Source organism: Muntiacus reevesi, chromosome 7, assembly GCF_963930625.1.
Source record: "Muntiacus reevesi chromosome 7, mMunRee1.1, whole genome shotgun sequence".
Lineage (NCBI taxonomy): Eukaryota > Metazoa > Chordata > Mammalia > Artiodactyla > Cervidae > Muntiacus > Muntiacus reevesi.
This window is the reverse complement of record NC_089255.1, coordinates 624,987-641,060: the sequence shown is the minus strand read 5'-3', so window position 1 is coordinate 641,060 and position 16,074 is coordinate 624,987. Positions and strand designations below refer to the sequence as shown.

General features: G+C 42.7%; 2 protein-coding genes across 2 annotated transcripts in view; one reads left to right on the top strand and one right to left on the bottom strand.

Annotated features, from left to right (window-relative positions):
• Positions 1-903: 903 nt before the first annotated feature.
• LOC136172095 (nuclear pore-associated protein 1-like) lies at positions 904-1,830 on the bottom strand. Its single transcript, XM_065941211.1, has one exon. It carries the CDS (start codon positions 1,828-1,830, stop codon positions 904-906), a length of 927 nt encoding a protein of 308 aa, XP_065797283.1.
• Positions 1,831-1,987: 157 nt separating this feature from the next.
• Positions 1,988-16,074, top strand: part of LOC136172094 (exocyst complex component 1-like) — a 49,192-nt gene continuing 35,105 nt past the window's right edge. The window contains 8 exon segments of the mRNA XM_065941210.1: positions 1,988-2,048; positions 2,152-2,288; positions 2,772-2,892; positions 6,163-6,350; positions 8,159-8,386; positions 8,597-8,729; positions 9,312-9,439; positions 14,155-14,304. Coding sequence (XP_065797282.1) covers positions 1,988-2,048; positions 2,152-2,288; positions 2,772-2,892; positions 6,163-6,350; positions 8,159-8,386; positions 8,597-8,729; positions 9,312-9,439; positions 14,155-14,304 — 1,146 coding nt within the window.

Below are 16,074 nucleotides of genomic sequence, written 5' to 3'. Positions count from 1 at the left end.
CCCCAGATGAGGGCCTGGGAAAGGCAGCAGCCTGACCCCCAGGTGGGGGCCCGGGGAAGGCGGCAGCCGGAGCCCCAGATGGGGGCCCGGGAAAGGCGGCAGCCTGATATCCAGGTGATGGCCCGGGGAAGACGGCAGCCGGAGCCCCAGATGAGGGCCCGGGAAAGGTGGCAGCCTGATAACCATGTGGGGGCCCAGGGAAGGCGGCAGCCGGAGCCCCAGATGAGGGCTCGGGAATGGCGGCAGCCTGACCTCCGGGTGGGGGCCCGCGGAAGACGACAGCCTGACCCCCAGGTGGGGGCCCGGGGAAGACAGCAGCCGGAGCCCCAGATGGGGGCTTGGGAAAAACAGAGGCTCTCTGCTGCCCATCAGTGGCTGCAAATGTAGGGTGAGGGTTGGTTTGGGAGTGAAAGGCATAGTTAAAGATTGAAGCAGGGCAGGAGACCGTCGGCACAAATGGCGCTGGTGGTGTCTGGTCTCCCTGCAGTGCGTGTCTGCTCCACCCCAATACCTGGGGGAGACCGAAAGGTTACAGCATGAGCCGGGGGAGTAGTGTCCATGTCAGTGACGTCCTGATCTGAAGGAGACAGGAAGGTTACACTTGGAGATGCTGTGACTGTGGTGGTAAAAGGGACTCCAGTAGAAGTTGTAGCAGGGGGAGCGATGGGGCGGTCTGGAAGAGGGGTGAGTAAGTATGAGGGAGGGGGAGAATCTACACACATGGGTGTTGGGGGTTCATTTTTGTCGGAGGGTGGCTGGAAGGGGAGGGTTGGGGTGCTCAGGGGTGTGGAGAGGTCAGAAATAGAAGGTGGTGTTGCTCTGACTGCACACGCAGTGCCCGCATCCTCCTTGAGGGCAGTTCCCACAGTGGGATTGGAAACTGGAGGCAGAGCATCTGCAGGACTAGCAGAATGAGAGTCCACGGGGGCTGTGTGTCTTGCCACCCGATCCACATAAGGTGTCAGGCAAGGTGGAAGGCCAGCCAGATTGGGGAATCTGGAGGACAGGTCGGCCAAGTTGGTGGTGGTAGGGAGGGACCTGCAACGTGTGACTGACCGGAGGCAGGGAGCCTGTGGTCCCTGGGGCAGGCGGGGCGGCGCTGCGGCGTCGCATGGCCTTCCTTGCATCCCTCAGGATTCTGTTCCTCTGACGGTCCCTGTTTTGTTTCAGGGTGCCCCGGGTTTTGGCGCGAGTCATGGCTGGAAGCTTCGGAGGCGGGGGAAGGTCACTGCGACCCCAGAGCAGCGGCAGCGGGGGCGGCAGTGGCGGCGGCGGTGGCGGCAGTGGCAGAAAAAGCGGCGGGGGCATCGTCCTCTTGCGGGGGCGCCCACTGCCGGCGGCTCCCAGGGGAGAAGAGCTTCTCCGCGGGGTGTCTGAAGGTGGCTCACGCTGCAGCGCCTTCCCGGACATCGGTGACTCTGGGCAGCCGGGTTGGTGGTCTTCACCCAGCACCACTTCTCCTGGCCTCTCGGGCAGCAGGCTGCAGCGCGGACTTGGGGCAGAGAGCACCGTGGCCACGGGGCCAGGCTGCGAGGGAGGCCGGCCGTCTCCAGCAGTGCCGTCTGAGCAGATGGCGGGGCTTTGGGAGGAAGGCTTCGTCCGAGACACCTGGGCTTTCTCACTGAAGTTGCCTCCTGGGTGCCCCGGAAGGAGGTTTGGAGGCTCGGGAGGGCAGTGGAGGGGCGGGAGGAGCCCGCCGGTCTCCTGGGGCCTAGGTGTCATTGTCATAGCCCCGCTGGGGTCCGGACTCATCTTTCCGTTGTCCTCTCCTTCGGCCTCTGTGTGACCTTCCTCCTCTGTCACGCCTTCCCTTTGATCTTCCTGGACCATGGCCTTACTCTCCTTTGCGCGAGGAAGTGGGCGGTGACTGGTTGGTACCGGCTTCCCAGCCTTGGCTACCTGAACAGGTAGCTCAGGGAGTGAACGCAGGAGAGTAATTTTGCGCCCCGGTGGAGGAATTCTGACGGTTCTCGAAGGTCCGAACATCATGGAATTACGAGTGGACAGGACGGGCTGCTGCTTCGGCCGCTCCCTCAAGTTCGCCAGGGGTAGCCCGCCCACACGGGAGTACCCAGCCTGCTGGATTGGGTACCACCTTTTCGGCATGCTGTAAAACCCGGACGATGAGGGCACTGGATCCTGGTTGAGCAGCCTGCGACCAGGTTGTAAAGCAGGAGCTGGGGCGGCGGGGTGACCCCGGCCAGATGTGGTGGCACCCCGAGGGCGCAAAACCAGCGAGCGCCGGCCCAGCGGGCGCCGGCGGCGGAGCCCAGAAAGAAGTTTACACAGTAAATTGCCCGTATAGGACAGATTGTGCGCCAAATAACCCGAGAATAGAATGTGAAACTGGGAGAGCGTCTCCCTAGCTTCTTACTCCTCTCGCGGTCAAACACGCCCTGGAGGGAGGAGGACTCAGCCTGGCAATTGTGACGCGTCCATGGTATACGTGTCACAGAGAAACTGCAAGTTCCGGGGCAAAGGGCGGGGCCCAGTGCACGACCCCTCCCGGGCTCTCTAGCCGCTGAGACCTCCCACTGTGGGTGGCAGGTGTTTGGCACCAGATGGGCCACCGTGCAGAGACTCTTCAGGACCGTGGGGGCCTCCTTCTCCAGAGCTCATCCCATCTAGCTCCTCATCATGCAGCCCCCTTGGTGCCTGCGTGTGTATCTGCCGGCCCTTCCCTGCCTGGGTCTCAGAGACCTGTGCAAAGCTGACTGCAGGAGCCACCCACCCTCCCGGGGGTGGTCCAGCACCTGTGGGGACCTCTCCAGCTTCTCTGCGAGGCCAGGAGCCAGGAGCAGCTTCTCCGCCGCGGCTCCTCTGCCATCATCACCAGCCGGAATGCAGAGCCCTCACCTGGCCAGGTGCTGCACCCCACCACGTCCTTTTCTGGCGGGTAAGCCTCTTTCTTCACTTCTTTTTAGAAATTTGGTACAACAGTTAAATCTTAGACTGTTCTTCAGGGTGTGCAGATGGTAATGGCTTAGCCAGGATGTGACCCAAACCTGCTCTGGGCTGTGGTGCCTCCCCGCCATACATGCTTCACGTGTTACTGTTCTTTTCTTGTCCTCCTTATGGCACTTAGCCCTAAGTGTCATACCTATAATGAGTCTATATCCTACCCTGTAGGTTTTCTTTTGCTCAATTCATGAATTGATCACCTGCTGCGTTGGGTTCTGATCTCAGAAGAGGCAGGTTAAGGACCACCAGTTGTCAGCATAGCACCAGCGGAGGTTTTCCCTTTGGGATAGTTTGAAGGATCCAGATATGTAAAGATGATAGTCTAGATAAATCATGGGCTTTCCTGAAAGAAATTTACCAGTGCATTATTCTGTATGGATTAGAAGCCTGTTTCTGTGGCCTTCCTGGAGTGTGTTCAGTAAGGCAGCTCATTCATGTTGAGAAAGCAAACACATCACTTATTGCAGCTTCATAGTGGAGCCCTGTGTCAGCTTCAGTCAGTCAGTACAGTTTGGTCACTGTGAGCATGTCAGCTGGGTCCACTCTTTACTACCATATATAATTCTAAAGATTCTTATGCCCAGGAGAGAAGTCACACTCTTGGGTGTCTAGGACAAGGGAGACATGTTATTATTCACAAGGTAGAAGCTTCAAAAGAATAGGATAGGACTGAAAACTCCTAGTCTAACATGGCTTTATCGAGTTTGAATCTTGTTTCTTTGGCTTACTTCATTGGAGTGTTTTCTTTCTCCTGGGCTGACATTGTGTGTTACACAGCAGGCATGTGACATGTAGAGGTTTCAGAACCCAGAATTGTATTGATCAGTGAAACTTTATTTATATATTTTAGTTTAAAATCTATTTAAAATAACACTGGACATAATTCATATATTATAAATTAGTTTGCCCTCTGCTCTTGAGATTCTTTTTATAGTATGTCAGAGTAAATTTGGACTTCCATCCCCAAGAAGATTTGAGATTGGAGGACACAAAAGGTTTTTCTCAGACCTAAATTATGTCTGAAAAAAGCGAGAAATATCATAAGCCCTATCTGACTTCTCTAGGAGCAGAAATGATTTACAGCTGTGGCATTTAACCATAATTCCTTGATCTCATTTGAGAAGAGTTCAGTAAGGAACAATCTCTTCATTTTTGTTTCTTCCTTATTTTCTTGTCTTGCTTACCAACAATCCATTGTAATCCATGGATTGATATGGCAGCAGGCTGAGTGGTCTCTGGAGCTCATACAAGTAACTTTTTTCCCTAAAATAACTTTAATTTCCTTGTTTTTCAGCCCCTCTTCTTTCCTTGCCCTTTGCTATAACCAGAACTCACCGAAAGCTAACTGGCTTTGTGCAGACCCTCCTTAGGACAGTCTTTCCTTAGTTATTTTATTCATCACTCTGTTTCATTTTTTGCCTTCTCGAAATATGTTGAAATCTTTCTGTATTTGATGACTTCCACAACCTCTTGGCTTTTATTGGCTTATTAATTTTGGTATTTCTACACTTTTATTTAAGTATGGTTTCAGAAGGAACAGAAAGTAAATGTGTCCTAGTCTGCCATCTTGAGCTGAAAATCCCTGTCAGTTTTAGCATCCAGCATTCCCATGGGGTGGGGCGGGGACCTTGGCATTAATAGGTGTAACACTCAAGATTTCAGCTTTTCTTGGGCAGTCACTAAGGACATAGTATGTGGTAATTTCTAATGGGAAAATAATAACTATTTCATGGAATTTATTTGAGGATTACATTAGATAATGAACATACAAATGCTTTCTAAAGTTTCAAAGTCCATAAAAATGTTTCTTGTTATTGATTTGGTGCTACTTCAGTTTTACTTGACAGTGATTTATGACCTTGCTTATGTGAGAAGATGCCTTCTGAAACAATTATGATCATTTAAAATATTTGTTTATTTTAAATGTTTACTTGTGTAAGGAGCTGTGCAGAATGAACTGGGCATCCCCTGCCCCCTAGTGGCTAAAAAGCTGCACACAAAACACTTTTAACATTTCCAGAGTGACTTGGAAAGGGCTGAGAGCTGGGAGACGCCGCTCTAAGGGACTTGCATTTGTGTACTGCAGTCTGTAATTGCCTGTGCCGAAAGTTTTAGCCCCTCTTTTTTTTCTGGCATGTTATCTAAAGCTGGCTAATTAGCATTCTTAAGAGTAGATCATTTGTTACTTTGAATTAGGTGTGTTTTGTTCAAGGACAAGTTAACATATGTCAAGTCATGCTGAATGTAGATTCTCATTTTCATACAAAATAATGAATATCTAAAACACTTGGAATTTGTGTTTTAAAGCGTGTCCTGTGAATTGTTGAAAATCAGTAACTTTGTTTCGAGGTTTATTTAAGGGTAAAATTATTTTTTTCATTTTATCTCTCGATCTCAAGATTTATGTAAAATCCCATATGCTGAGTCTGTTCTTTCCAGAAAGTGAACTGAAACATTTATCTAGAAAGCATCTCAGTTCTGACCTCCTGGTCTTTTGTTTTGAAGCAGGAAGACAGCTGAAATTTTTGTAGTTTTACACAGCCATGATGTTGTTCTTACTATACAGATATTGAGAAAGTTTCTATTAGCTGATCCTTAGAAATTTTATAAACACATGTGAAAAATTTTTACAGAGAGAAATGGAAAGTTCAGTTAATATTTTCATTGCCCAAAATAAATTATGAATTGTAGATGCATTTTTAAAATTTCAATTGGAAGTTATTTGGAGGAAAACACAAAACATAACAAAGATAGAAAGAACAAAAATAACAGAAGAAGGTGTTACCTGGGAAAAAAAGGAAAGCAAATTGTTCCTCATGTGTCCTGAATTATAAGCATTATTGTATTAGAGCAACAGTTATCCCAGGTAGAGAAAAAAAAAGAGGTTAGGCTTGTACACGTGTTTCGTTTCCGGTTTTATATTTGTTTTATAGTTTAATTATGTTTTGGGAAAGTGTGACTAAAGCCTGTTTTAACACAAGTCAATAAATTAGACTGCATGCTTTTGTTATAATAGACATGTTAACATATGCGGTTCTTCATAAAAATAAGTTTTTTTTTCATATATTTTGAATCATTTTTTTCCTATTTTTCAGCATCTAAATGTGACCTGTGCTTATAACTGACCTTACCTGTAAGTACAATGCTGTTGTCCTTCCTAGTTTTTTACTACTTTATTTTTAATTTTTACCCTCTTTTAAGAATCTGTTCCAAGTGGAGAAAATCAGAGTGTGACAGGAGGTGAGGAAGAGGCAGTGGATGAATGCCAAGAGTTAAATGCAAGAGAAGAGCGGGATATTGAGATAATGATGGAAGGCTGTGAATATGCAATTTCTAGCGCCGAGGCCTTTGCAGAAAGGTTGTCCAGAGAGCTGCAGGTGTTAGATGGGGTCAGCCTTTCTTGTAACGTGTGGCTAGTGATGTGTGGTAAGCTGAGGAGACTGGTGATGTTCATATTCTGCTGCCGCTGCCTTTGAGCCTAGACGGTGGGATCGTTGCTGTCTTTCCCTAGAAGCGCATCACCAGCTGCCTCCCTCTGTCTTTCACTGTTCTTGGTCCAGAGACAGAACCATTCTTATTAGGCCAGTGAAGGCAGTTGGCTGAGGTTCTGGATTTGGGGAGGTTCTTGATATGAAGTGATGGAAGTAGAAAGTAGCCAACCTGAAACCACCCTGGGGGTTGATTCCCCCAGCCTCTGGAACACTTCAGAATAGTTCAAGGCTAGAGAATATAATTTTTGTGGTTTGGGGGGAAAAACATAGGTACAAGTTAGAAGGAGAGAGAGTGAGCTGAAAGAAGCGAATCCTTTACCCAAAGAGAGCAAAATAGTGTAGTGAAAACAGGAGAGCCAGGGCAAAAGGATGTTTGACGACTCCTCTGAACTGCTGTGGAATAGATGCTGTTTATTTGTATGCACATATCTGAGCTTGTACCTACATGTACATCTTTAGGAAGTAAAAAGCTACAAGTAGCACCTGTCTTACGAGAAAAATCTAAAATGAGAGTGTTTTGTGAGGGGGGTGTCATTTTGTTAGGCAAAGTATGAATTTAAGAAAAACTCTGAGAATAAGGAATGTTTTTAAGACTTAAAAGAGTGTTGGCATTTTATACATGAAAGGTACAGAAGTTGTAAGGTTGAACTGAGGTCCAGAGATTACACCAATAGCCCAAGCTTACAAATTTGTAGAACTCTCTGGAAGTAAAGCCTAGAAGAGACTTCAAGATGTTGAAGTGAAAATTGTCCTGGATCAGTTCAAGTCACAGCTCTGCTGCTTAAGATTCAGTGGGTCAGAGCTCTGCTGCTTTACAGTTGGGCTGCATCTCCATGGGAGTTATTATGAATAGTATATAAAATAACGTGAAATTTTAGCATCACCCATACAATGATATTATTTTAATTCTTTATCCAAATTTTTTCCTCATATCATGTTATCTGCCTTCTTAATGTGGCTTTGTGGTTTGTATTTTCTAGTTAATGTTGCATCTGTGTTTCAAGTCATCATATTACTTTGCAGTTTAATTTTGGGTTTGAAAGCTTCCATATTTCAGGGAATTGAGAATCAATAGAGTCTTTAGAAAATATTAATAAGGGGTCGGTGGTTTGTTGCTACTTTGTCTGGGGAAAAAAAAAAGTAGTTGCAAATGAAAGAGAAAAGAAAGAATATTGTAGAAGGAGCTATCTTATGGCAATAGACTCTTCCACATCCTATTAGTACAAATCATGCTACAGTTATAAATTAGTTCCATGTATCTGTTAAAGACTGGCATGCTACTGCTACCCTCTTAACTAAGGTATTAGCATAGGTGATTATTATGCTTTTGTTTAGGGTTTTACATAAATGTTGCAGATTATAGAAAATGTCTATAGTTGATAGAGCTGGAAGCAGCGTCAGAGATGGTATAACCTAACGGCACTAATGAGAGTCCACCATTGCTGATGATACATCATGGCGCATGCCCTAAATATGCAGTATTGAGATCTGGTCCCTAACCTCCACATAAGGGGACGTGTGCTTCCCTGAAATACTGTGTGAAAAAGTGGAGTGTAAACACAAAGCAGCCTATTAAAGTAGACGTGTAGATGTAGATGTGTGTGTCAGCCTTTGTTGCCGCTGTTGCTGAGTCACGCTGCTGTCAAAGATTTATGGATATTTCATTTGAAGAATATGAAGTATTACTTCTCTTTTTAACTGTGTAGGCCAACATCCAGTCTATCATGGCCTCTGAAAAGCAAGTCAACATCCTAATGAAGTTACTGGATGAGGCTCTCAAGGTGGTGGATCTGATTGAATTGAAACTGAGCAGTTATGAGGAAATGCTCCAAAGTGTAAAAGAACAGATGGATCAGATCTCCGAAAGCAACCACCTCATTCATCTCAGTAACACTAATAACGTAAAACTCCTGTCTGAGATAGAGTTTCTTGTGGTAAGCATGGTTATAAACTACTAGCAACAATTAAAAAAAAGCAAAACTAATGATCTCTAAAGCCCATTTGCAAGTATTTTCTAGTTTCCTTAGGAGAGCAAGATTTAAAAATACTGAAGTTTCAAACACCCAGTAATAGGATTGCGTAGCATCTTACCTGTAAACTTCCTAAGAGTACACAGACAAATGGTGTGTTTATTTACTTTCCAGAGCCACATGGACCTGGCCAAAGGTCATATAAAGGCACTTCAGGAAGGAGATCTTTCTTCTTCCAGGGGCATTGAGGCCTGCACCAATGCTGCAGATGCCCTGCTGCAGTGCGTGAATGTAGCTCTTCGACCAGGTATGACCATAAAATCTGCCCAAGAACCTGGGACTAAGCTTCTGACTTAGTGTAAAGCTTTTGACAAGAAGTCCATGAGGCAGGTGGTTTAGGGTTAGATTATTAGCTATTGAAACAAGTTTCACTTACTCTCAAACATAATTTATATCGGCACGAAGAACTTGTTCATTTCAGTACCTTCTGATTGACCATCAGTGACTCTACGTTAACACCAGCATTTTTCTTCAGCGCTGTTCACAGGACCTAGCACAAAGTAGATGCCGTAAGGCTTTGCTAGACCAGCGGTTCCTAAACTTGAGCTTGCATCGGGATCACGGCTAGGGGCCAGCGCAGAAGCAGTAGGTCTGCTCTGAGGCCTTAGAATCCATGTTTCTGACCGTTCCCAGGTGAGGCTGAGGCAAGACCGCAGCGTGAGGATCGCTGAGTTACACTGTTTTTCCCCCTTACCTTTCTTTTATAAACACACGCATAAACCAGCAAAAGGCTGAGTTCTTCAGAACTGAAATACGGCTTCTGTTATGAATGCACTCCTTAGACATCCGGGAGCTCTCTAACCCGTTGAATAAGCTGTCACGATTTCAGGCCATGACGTGCTTCTGGCAGTTGAGCAGCAGCAGCAGCAGCAGCAGCAGCAGCAGCGTTTCAGTGATTTGCGAGAGAATTTTGCCCGGAGACTGGCCAGTCACCTCAACAATGTTTTTGTTCGACAGGTAATTTTATCTTATTATAGTACTGGCATGTTCCTGTAGCTTGAAATGAAATGGTCACAGAAAAAAAATTTAATGTATTTAATTGGGAGCACAATATGTTCCTTTCTATATTTATTTGATTTTAATATTTTTAGATATGTATGTATTTGCTCATAGATGTTTTGGGGGCCTCAGTGGTCTCCTATGAAGACAGTTCCTTTTAGCCAAAATTCCCCAAGTTTTAAATAATTGTGCTTGCATGTTACATATACCCCATTTAGACAATCTTGTTTCTAAAAATAAGTCCAAACTTGTTACGTTTTTAATGTTTGGCCTGTTTTATTTTTCAGTATTTTCAAGTGAGAACAGGGACTTGATTCCATGTTTTCAGTATTTCATTGGCTCCATATACTTATAAATATGAGAAAAATGACTAACTCAATTGTAAATTCTAGTTGATTTAATCTTATAGAAAACCTTTATCTCTATTTCTATGTGGAAAGGGTGTTATAATTAAGGTTGTGGCAATGATATAAATGTTACTGTTAAGTATACCTTAGAGGGATTTGACTAGAAGGTGCTTTTTTTAATAAATAATAAATTAGACTTAATATTTCTTGAATAAATTAGGTGTCATAAATTAGATTTTGTGTATTTATGATCTCTTTAATAGGGATTTGGGGCCAAAAAAAGTTGAGTGAAATTTTGTTCATCAAGAAATGCTGACTGATATTCCAGGTTCTTATTTTGTTTTCACTTTGTAGTATTCTGAAACAATTGTATTTACTCTATTTTATTTCTGATTAGTTTACTCAGGCCCTCCTTCAACTCTATAACAGGTCCTACTTTCTTTCCGTGCCTGTGGGTACATCAACTTTGGCTCCAGCTTCTCCGATTCTTTTTTTTCCCCTGTAAGGTTTACTAAGCTTAATAGCAGCAGAATCTTTATAGTTATAATTTACTGATTTGAGCTACCTGTTAACCATATTTGTGGCAGTTTTTTTAATGTCCCATAACAGAAAGTTTATTTAGATCCAAAGGCATTTAATCTCATTCTGCTTGCCTTTCTTTCTGTCATTCTTTCATTCACTCACTCACTCCTTTATTTGGAAGTCATTTGCCAAGTGATTAAAGATGCATTCCAGACGTTTCATTGGAATAGATGAGAGGCTGATTCTTTGCTCTAGTTGCTCACGATCTAGAGAAGGGCGACAAACAGACTGAGGGAGGGTGTATGTTATGGTGGTACCATGGGAGTAAAGGAAGACCAGCTAACTAACCGCGCAAGGGGGAACCAGGGGAAGACTCTCTTAACATTCCACTTGACTTGAAAAGCTTCAGGAAAAAAGTAAACCTAGGAATCACATAGGAAATACTAATGCACATTTTTCTTACACTATTATTTCAATAATATCTATTTTTACACAATTCCCTAGTTTTTTTAAATTATCCTGTTGACAGGCTATAGTCCACATTTGTAAATGGTATGGAAAATACCAGTCATTAAATGATAATCCTTTCTCCACCCTTAATTGTTTGTTATAACATGCTATTATTTGTGATTTTTGCTTCCTTGCCTTATAAACTAATGGCTTTGTTTAAAATGAATGCATCCCAGTTCTGAAAATCTAATATGCATTGTTACATGTGAGTAATGCATGTTAAAAACCAGAATGTTGCAACAACCTGGAATGTGCTGAAGAAGATGAAAGACAGTGTCCCAAGTGCAGAAAAGAGATTTTCTGTGTGTTAAATTGAATACTTCGTGTCACCTAGCAAAGAGTTGGGAAACAAGGGGATTTCTGTTCCTGGTTGTGGGACACACGGGGAAGATTCGATTACCGCACTGGGTTACATGTCTTTGTTCACCATCAAATTTTGATTGTGTGTCTGATTTGTGTGTTACATTGTGTGACAGGACTCACTGTCCTCCATATGTAAGAGTAAGAAATGGCTGCTACCCTCAAGATGCTTGTGAGGATGTGGTAAAGGTAATGTACTTAAAACTCTACAGCAGTGTATAGGGGCTACCTTAGGGACACCACAATGAAGTGAATGTGTCAGTAAAGCAAGTCACACAAATTTTTTGGTTTCCCAGTGCGTAAAAAAGCTATGTTTACACAGTATTGTAGCCTATTGTGTGCAATAGCATTATGTCTAACAGAAGAATGTACACATTTATTTTCAAAATACTTCATTGCTAAAAATTGCTAAGCACCCTCTGAGCCTACCATCTGAGTCATCATCTTTTTGCTGGTGGAGGGTCTTTCCTCAATGTTGAAGGTGCTGGAGGACCAAGGCAGTGATTGCTGAAGATTGGGGTAGCTATGTCAATTTTTAAAAATAAGACAAGAGTGAAGTTTGCTGTAATGATCAACTTTTCCTTTCTCAGACAATTTCTCTGTGGCATGCAATGCTGTTTGATAGCATTTTACCCACAGTAGAACTTCTTCCAAAATTGGAGTCAGTCTTCTCAAATCCTGCCACTTGTTTTATCAACTTAGTTTATGTATTAATTATAGTCTAAATCCTTTGTTGTCATTTCAGTAGCCTTCACAGCATCTTCATCAGGAGTAGATTCTCTTTCAAGAGACCAGTTTCTTTGTTCATCCGTAAGAAGCAACTTCTCATCCATTAAATATCTGTTAAATGAGATTATAACAGTTCAGTCACATCTTTAGACTCCACTTCTAATTCTAGTTCTGCTTTCTACCACATCTATAGTTACTTCCTGTACTGAAGTCATACCCCTCAAAGTCATTCATGAGGGTTGGAATCAGCTTCTTCCAAAACTCCTGTTAATGTTGATATTTTGACCTCTTCTCATGAATCATGGTGTTCTTAAAGGCATCTAGAATGGCCAGTCCTTTTCAAAAGGTTTTCAGTCATCATTACTAATTTATTTATCTCTAATAAGAAACTTTAAACAATGTCTTAATTTTTAAAGTATATAAAGAGTAAAATTCTTAGCACGATTGAATTCTAGATATGATAGTTATCTATATTATTGATTGAATTAAGCAATTTAAGTATTTTTTCTCCTTCCTATATATTTTGAAACCAGTTTCTCTTAAAATCTTTCTGTTAACACTAACAATATTTAATATATCCTAATAGTCTGAAGGTAATAATGTTTTTATATCAGTGAATTTTCACATGATGATGATCTGGAAATGCTACTTACAGTAGAAAGTTTTGAATAGTAATATATGTAGAAGAGCTTTGTAAACCATAAAATTCTCTATAAATGTTGGTTCTTCCATTTTGCAGGAGAGATGAAGGTTTTTAATTGAAGAGTTTTCCTGACATTAAATTAAATAGTACAACTTAACATGCAGTGACCTGAGTAAACAGCTATAGAAGAACATAAACCATGATTTTGAGTCTTGAATTATTGAAAAAATTAATGAGGAAGGATAATGGAAATATATCTAATGTTATTATTAATAAGGGTAAAATATTTGGAAAACATTTATCAGCAATAACAAGTTTGTCAAATACTCCTTCCTTTTAGTTAGTGTAACTTAATTAAGGCACAATTTGGAGACATTAGCAGACTTAAAACTAATCTCTCTCTGTGTACAGTATCTAATATCTGTGAGTCAGTGGAATCTCAGTCATCCTTCTGATGTGGTAAACATTTCTGAAATGTAATGTTTGTAATGACCTTCAGCAGTTTTTGAGTCTGGTTAGAATGGTTTTGTTTGGCATGTTTTTAAAAGAAAACAGAAGTGAGACTCACATGGCTGAGGTTCAGATTCTAGCCTTCCGCCTGTGTGGCCTGTGTGGATCACTTAGCCCTTTGAATTTCAGTTTGTTCCGTTGGGTCAGCTGATCTACTGGATCCATATACTCTAGAACAAAAGTCAGGATGCATCGTCTGCCTCAGGCTGATTGAAAACGTGCTCATTTATATAAGTCATGTCAAGGATTAAAAACAAAATTATATAGTTGCTTCTGTAGAAAATTAATGGAAAAATTAAAATTACATTATTATTAGGGGTTATCCTGGAAAGGGCTTCCCAGGTGGCTCAGTGGTAAAGAATCCACCTGCAGTGCAGAAGACATAGGTTCAGTCCCTGGGTGGGGAAGATCCCCTGGAGGAGGAAATGGCAACCTACACCAGTACTCTTGCTGGGAACTCCCATGGACAGAGGAGCCCGGCAGGCTACAGACAATCTATTGGGTTGGCCAAGAATAGGATATGATCCAGCAACTGAGCACTGAGCGCTGTCCTGGAAAGCCCAGGAAGCAGTCATCTGCAGTCCTTCCTAGTTCTGACATTCTGTGTCCTGTGCATTTTCACCTGCTGTTTAAATATCGTAGACTCTAATGGAGATATCATAGATGGAGACAATTTGTTTTGAATGACTTCCCCTGTTCGGTGTGTGTTTCTTAGTAACAGTTTATATCATGATATTTATTTGCTTAGTCAATTGTAAAATGTTATGGGAGAGGTAAAGTTGATTAAACTATTCATTCTCAACTACTCTAAAAGATAAAATGAGTCGATTTATCAGAGAGTCATTCTTGTGTGTTTATGACTATTTTATGGTGGTGGTGTTCAGTTTGTATACACAGGATGATTAAAAAAAGACAAGTAAGTACTCAGTTCTTATATTTCTATGTTCTGTTGTTTTTGCTTGGCCATGCTTGATCATTATTAAGGATATTTAGTTACAACAATGTTTCTTTATACTGTCAGTGATAGTTATGTCCTTATTTATTCACTCTAGGGTCATGATCAGAGTTCAACTCTTGCTCAGCGCTCTATTGAACTGACTTTACCTAATCATCATGCATTTCATAGAGACTTACTCCGATATGCCAAGCTGATGGAGTGGCTAGAGAGTACGGATTATCGAAAATATGAGGGACTAACAAAGGTATGGATTTGACGTCAGTTACTCACTGAGTATAGAGCATTATCTTTTAGAATCGAGAGGTCGTGTGTTCAGTTCCGCAAGTGACATTTGAAGCACTGTTGTATGTTCTTAAAAAAGCAGCAAGTAGTTGAATTTCTTAGTGCTCATTAGCTATGGAGAACATTTTTTTTCTTTTTCATTTATTTTTATTCGTTGGAGGCTAATTACTTTACAATATTGTAGTGGTTTTTGCCGTACACTGACATGAATCAGCCATGGATTTACATGTGTTCCCCATCCTGATCCCCCCTCCCGCCTCCCTCTCCATCCCATCCCTCTGGGTCTTCCCAGTGCACCAGCCCTGAGCACCCGTCTCATGCATCCAGCCTGGGCTGGTGATCTCTTTCACCCTTGATAGTATACTTGTTTCAATGCTCTTCTCTCTGAACATCCCACCCTCGCCTTCTCCCACAGAGTCTAAAATTCTGGAGAACATTTATTTTATGTACTTAGATGGAGAATAGCTAAATTTTGAACTTCAATATAGTATTAGGCCATACTGTAGCTTGAAGCATCATTTAGTTTAGTTAGTTAAATAATTATTTCCTGAGTTGCTTTATGTGCAATATAAAAACTAGAGAGTATGAAGTTATATTTTCAATGAGGCATTTGCTTTATAAGAACCTGTAATCTGTTCTTTTAAGCACATGCAGTGTGCCTCTTTATTAAGCAGACATTCCATTGTTCCAGGCACAGAGGAACATGGGTATTTCTGTTCCTGATTGTGGGACACACTAGCTGGAAAAATTGGATTATCATATTATGGTACATTTCTTTGTCACTCACCAGATTTTCACTGTGTGCCTCTTTTGTACTCACTAATCCATATGTAAGAATAAGAAGTGGCTCCCACACATGCTCCTACTTCCAGAGAGCGTCAGGTCTGCCCGGGAAGAGCAACTATCCTTAGCAGCCGGCCAGAGTTAAGTGCTGAACTGGATATGAGTTTAAATGTATAGCATGTTAGAGAAAGGAAATTCATGACCTGTAGCCACAGGAGAAAACTTCATAGAAAACATTGGACTTGACTCTTTTCCCGGGACTTTAAGAAGACCAGCCTGACTGAAGCTGAAATTCCATATTCTAGAAGAGTGAGAAGTTAGGTTGAAAAATCTGAGTCGTGAGTCCTAGCAGCATTCTTCAGACACAGGAAGAGACTTGATAGGGGAAACTAAGAACCTAATACAATAATGAACTGAAATGAAATCTTGGACGAAGAGGATGATAGTAGGAATAGAGATTATAAGTCACAAGAGAGAATCCCAAAACAAGGGACAGGATGGTGCCAGACTTGTGAGACGCAGAGATTAAAACAGTGATAAATACCACTTGGGCTTCCCAGGTGGCGCAATGATAAAAAAAAAATCCACCTGTCAATGTAGAAAATGCAGGCTTGATCCCTGGGTTGGAAAGATCCCCTGGAGAAGGAAATGGCAACCGACTGCAGTACCATTGCCTGGAGAATCCCGTGGAGAGAGGAGCCTGGTGGCCACAGTCCGTGGGGTCGCAGAGTGGGACACGACTGAGTGGCTGAGCACACACACACACGGATGGCCACAGCTGGACAAGAAAGAGCCATTCACACGTTCCCTTAGCAAACGCGCTGAGCATCTGCTGTGTGCTGACACTGTTGTATGCACGAAAGAGAACGGCGCTGAAGGAGACAGGCGAACACTTGCCTGTTCAGAGTACATATTCCAGTGGAGAAGGACCAACATAAAAGTCAACTTC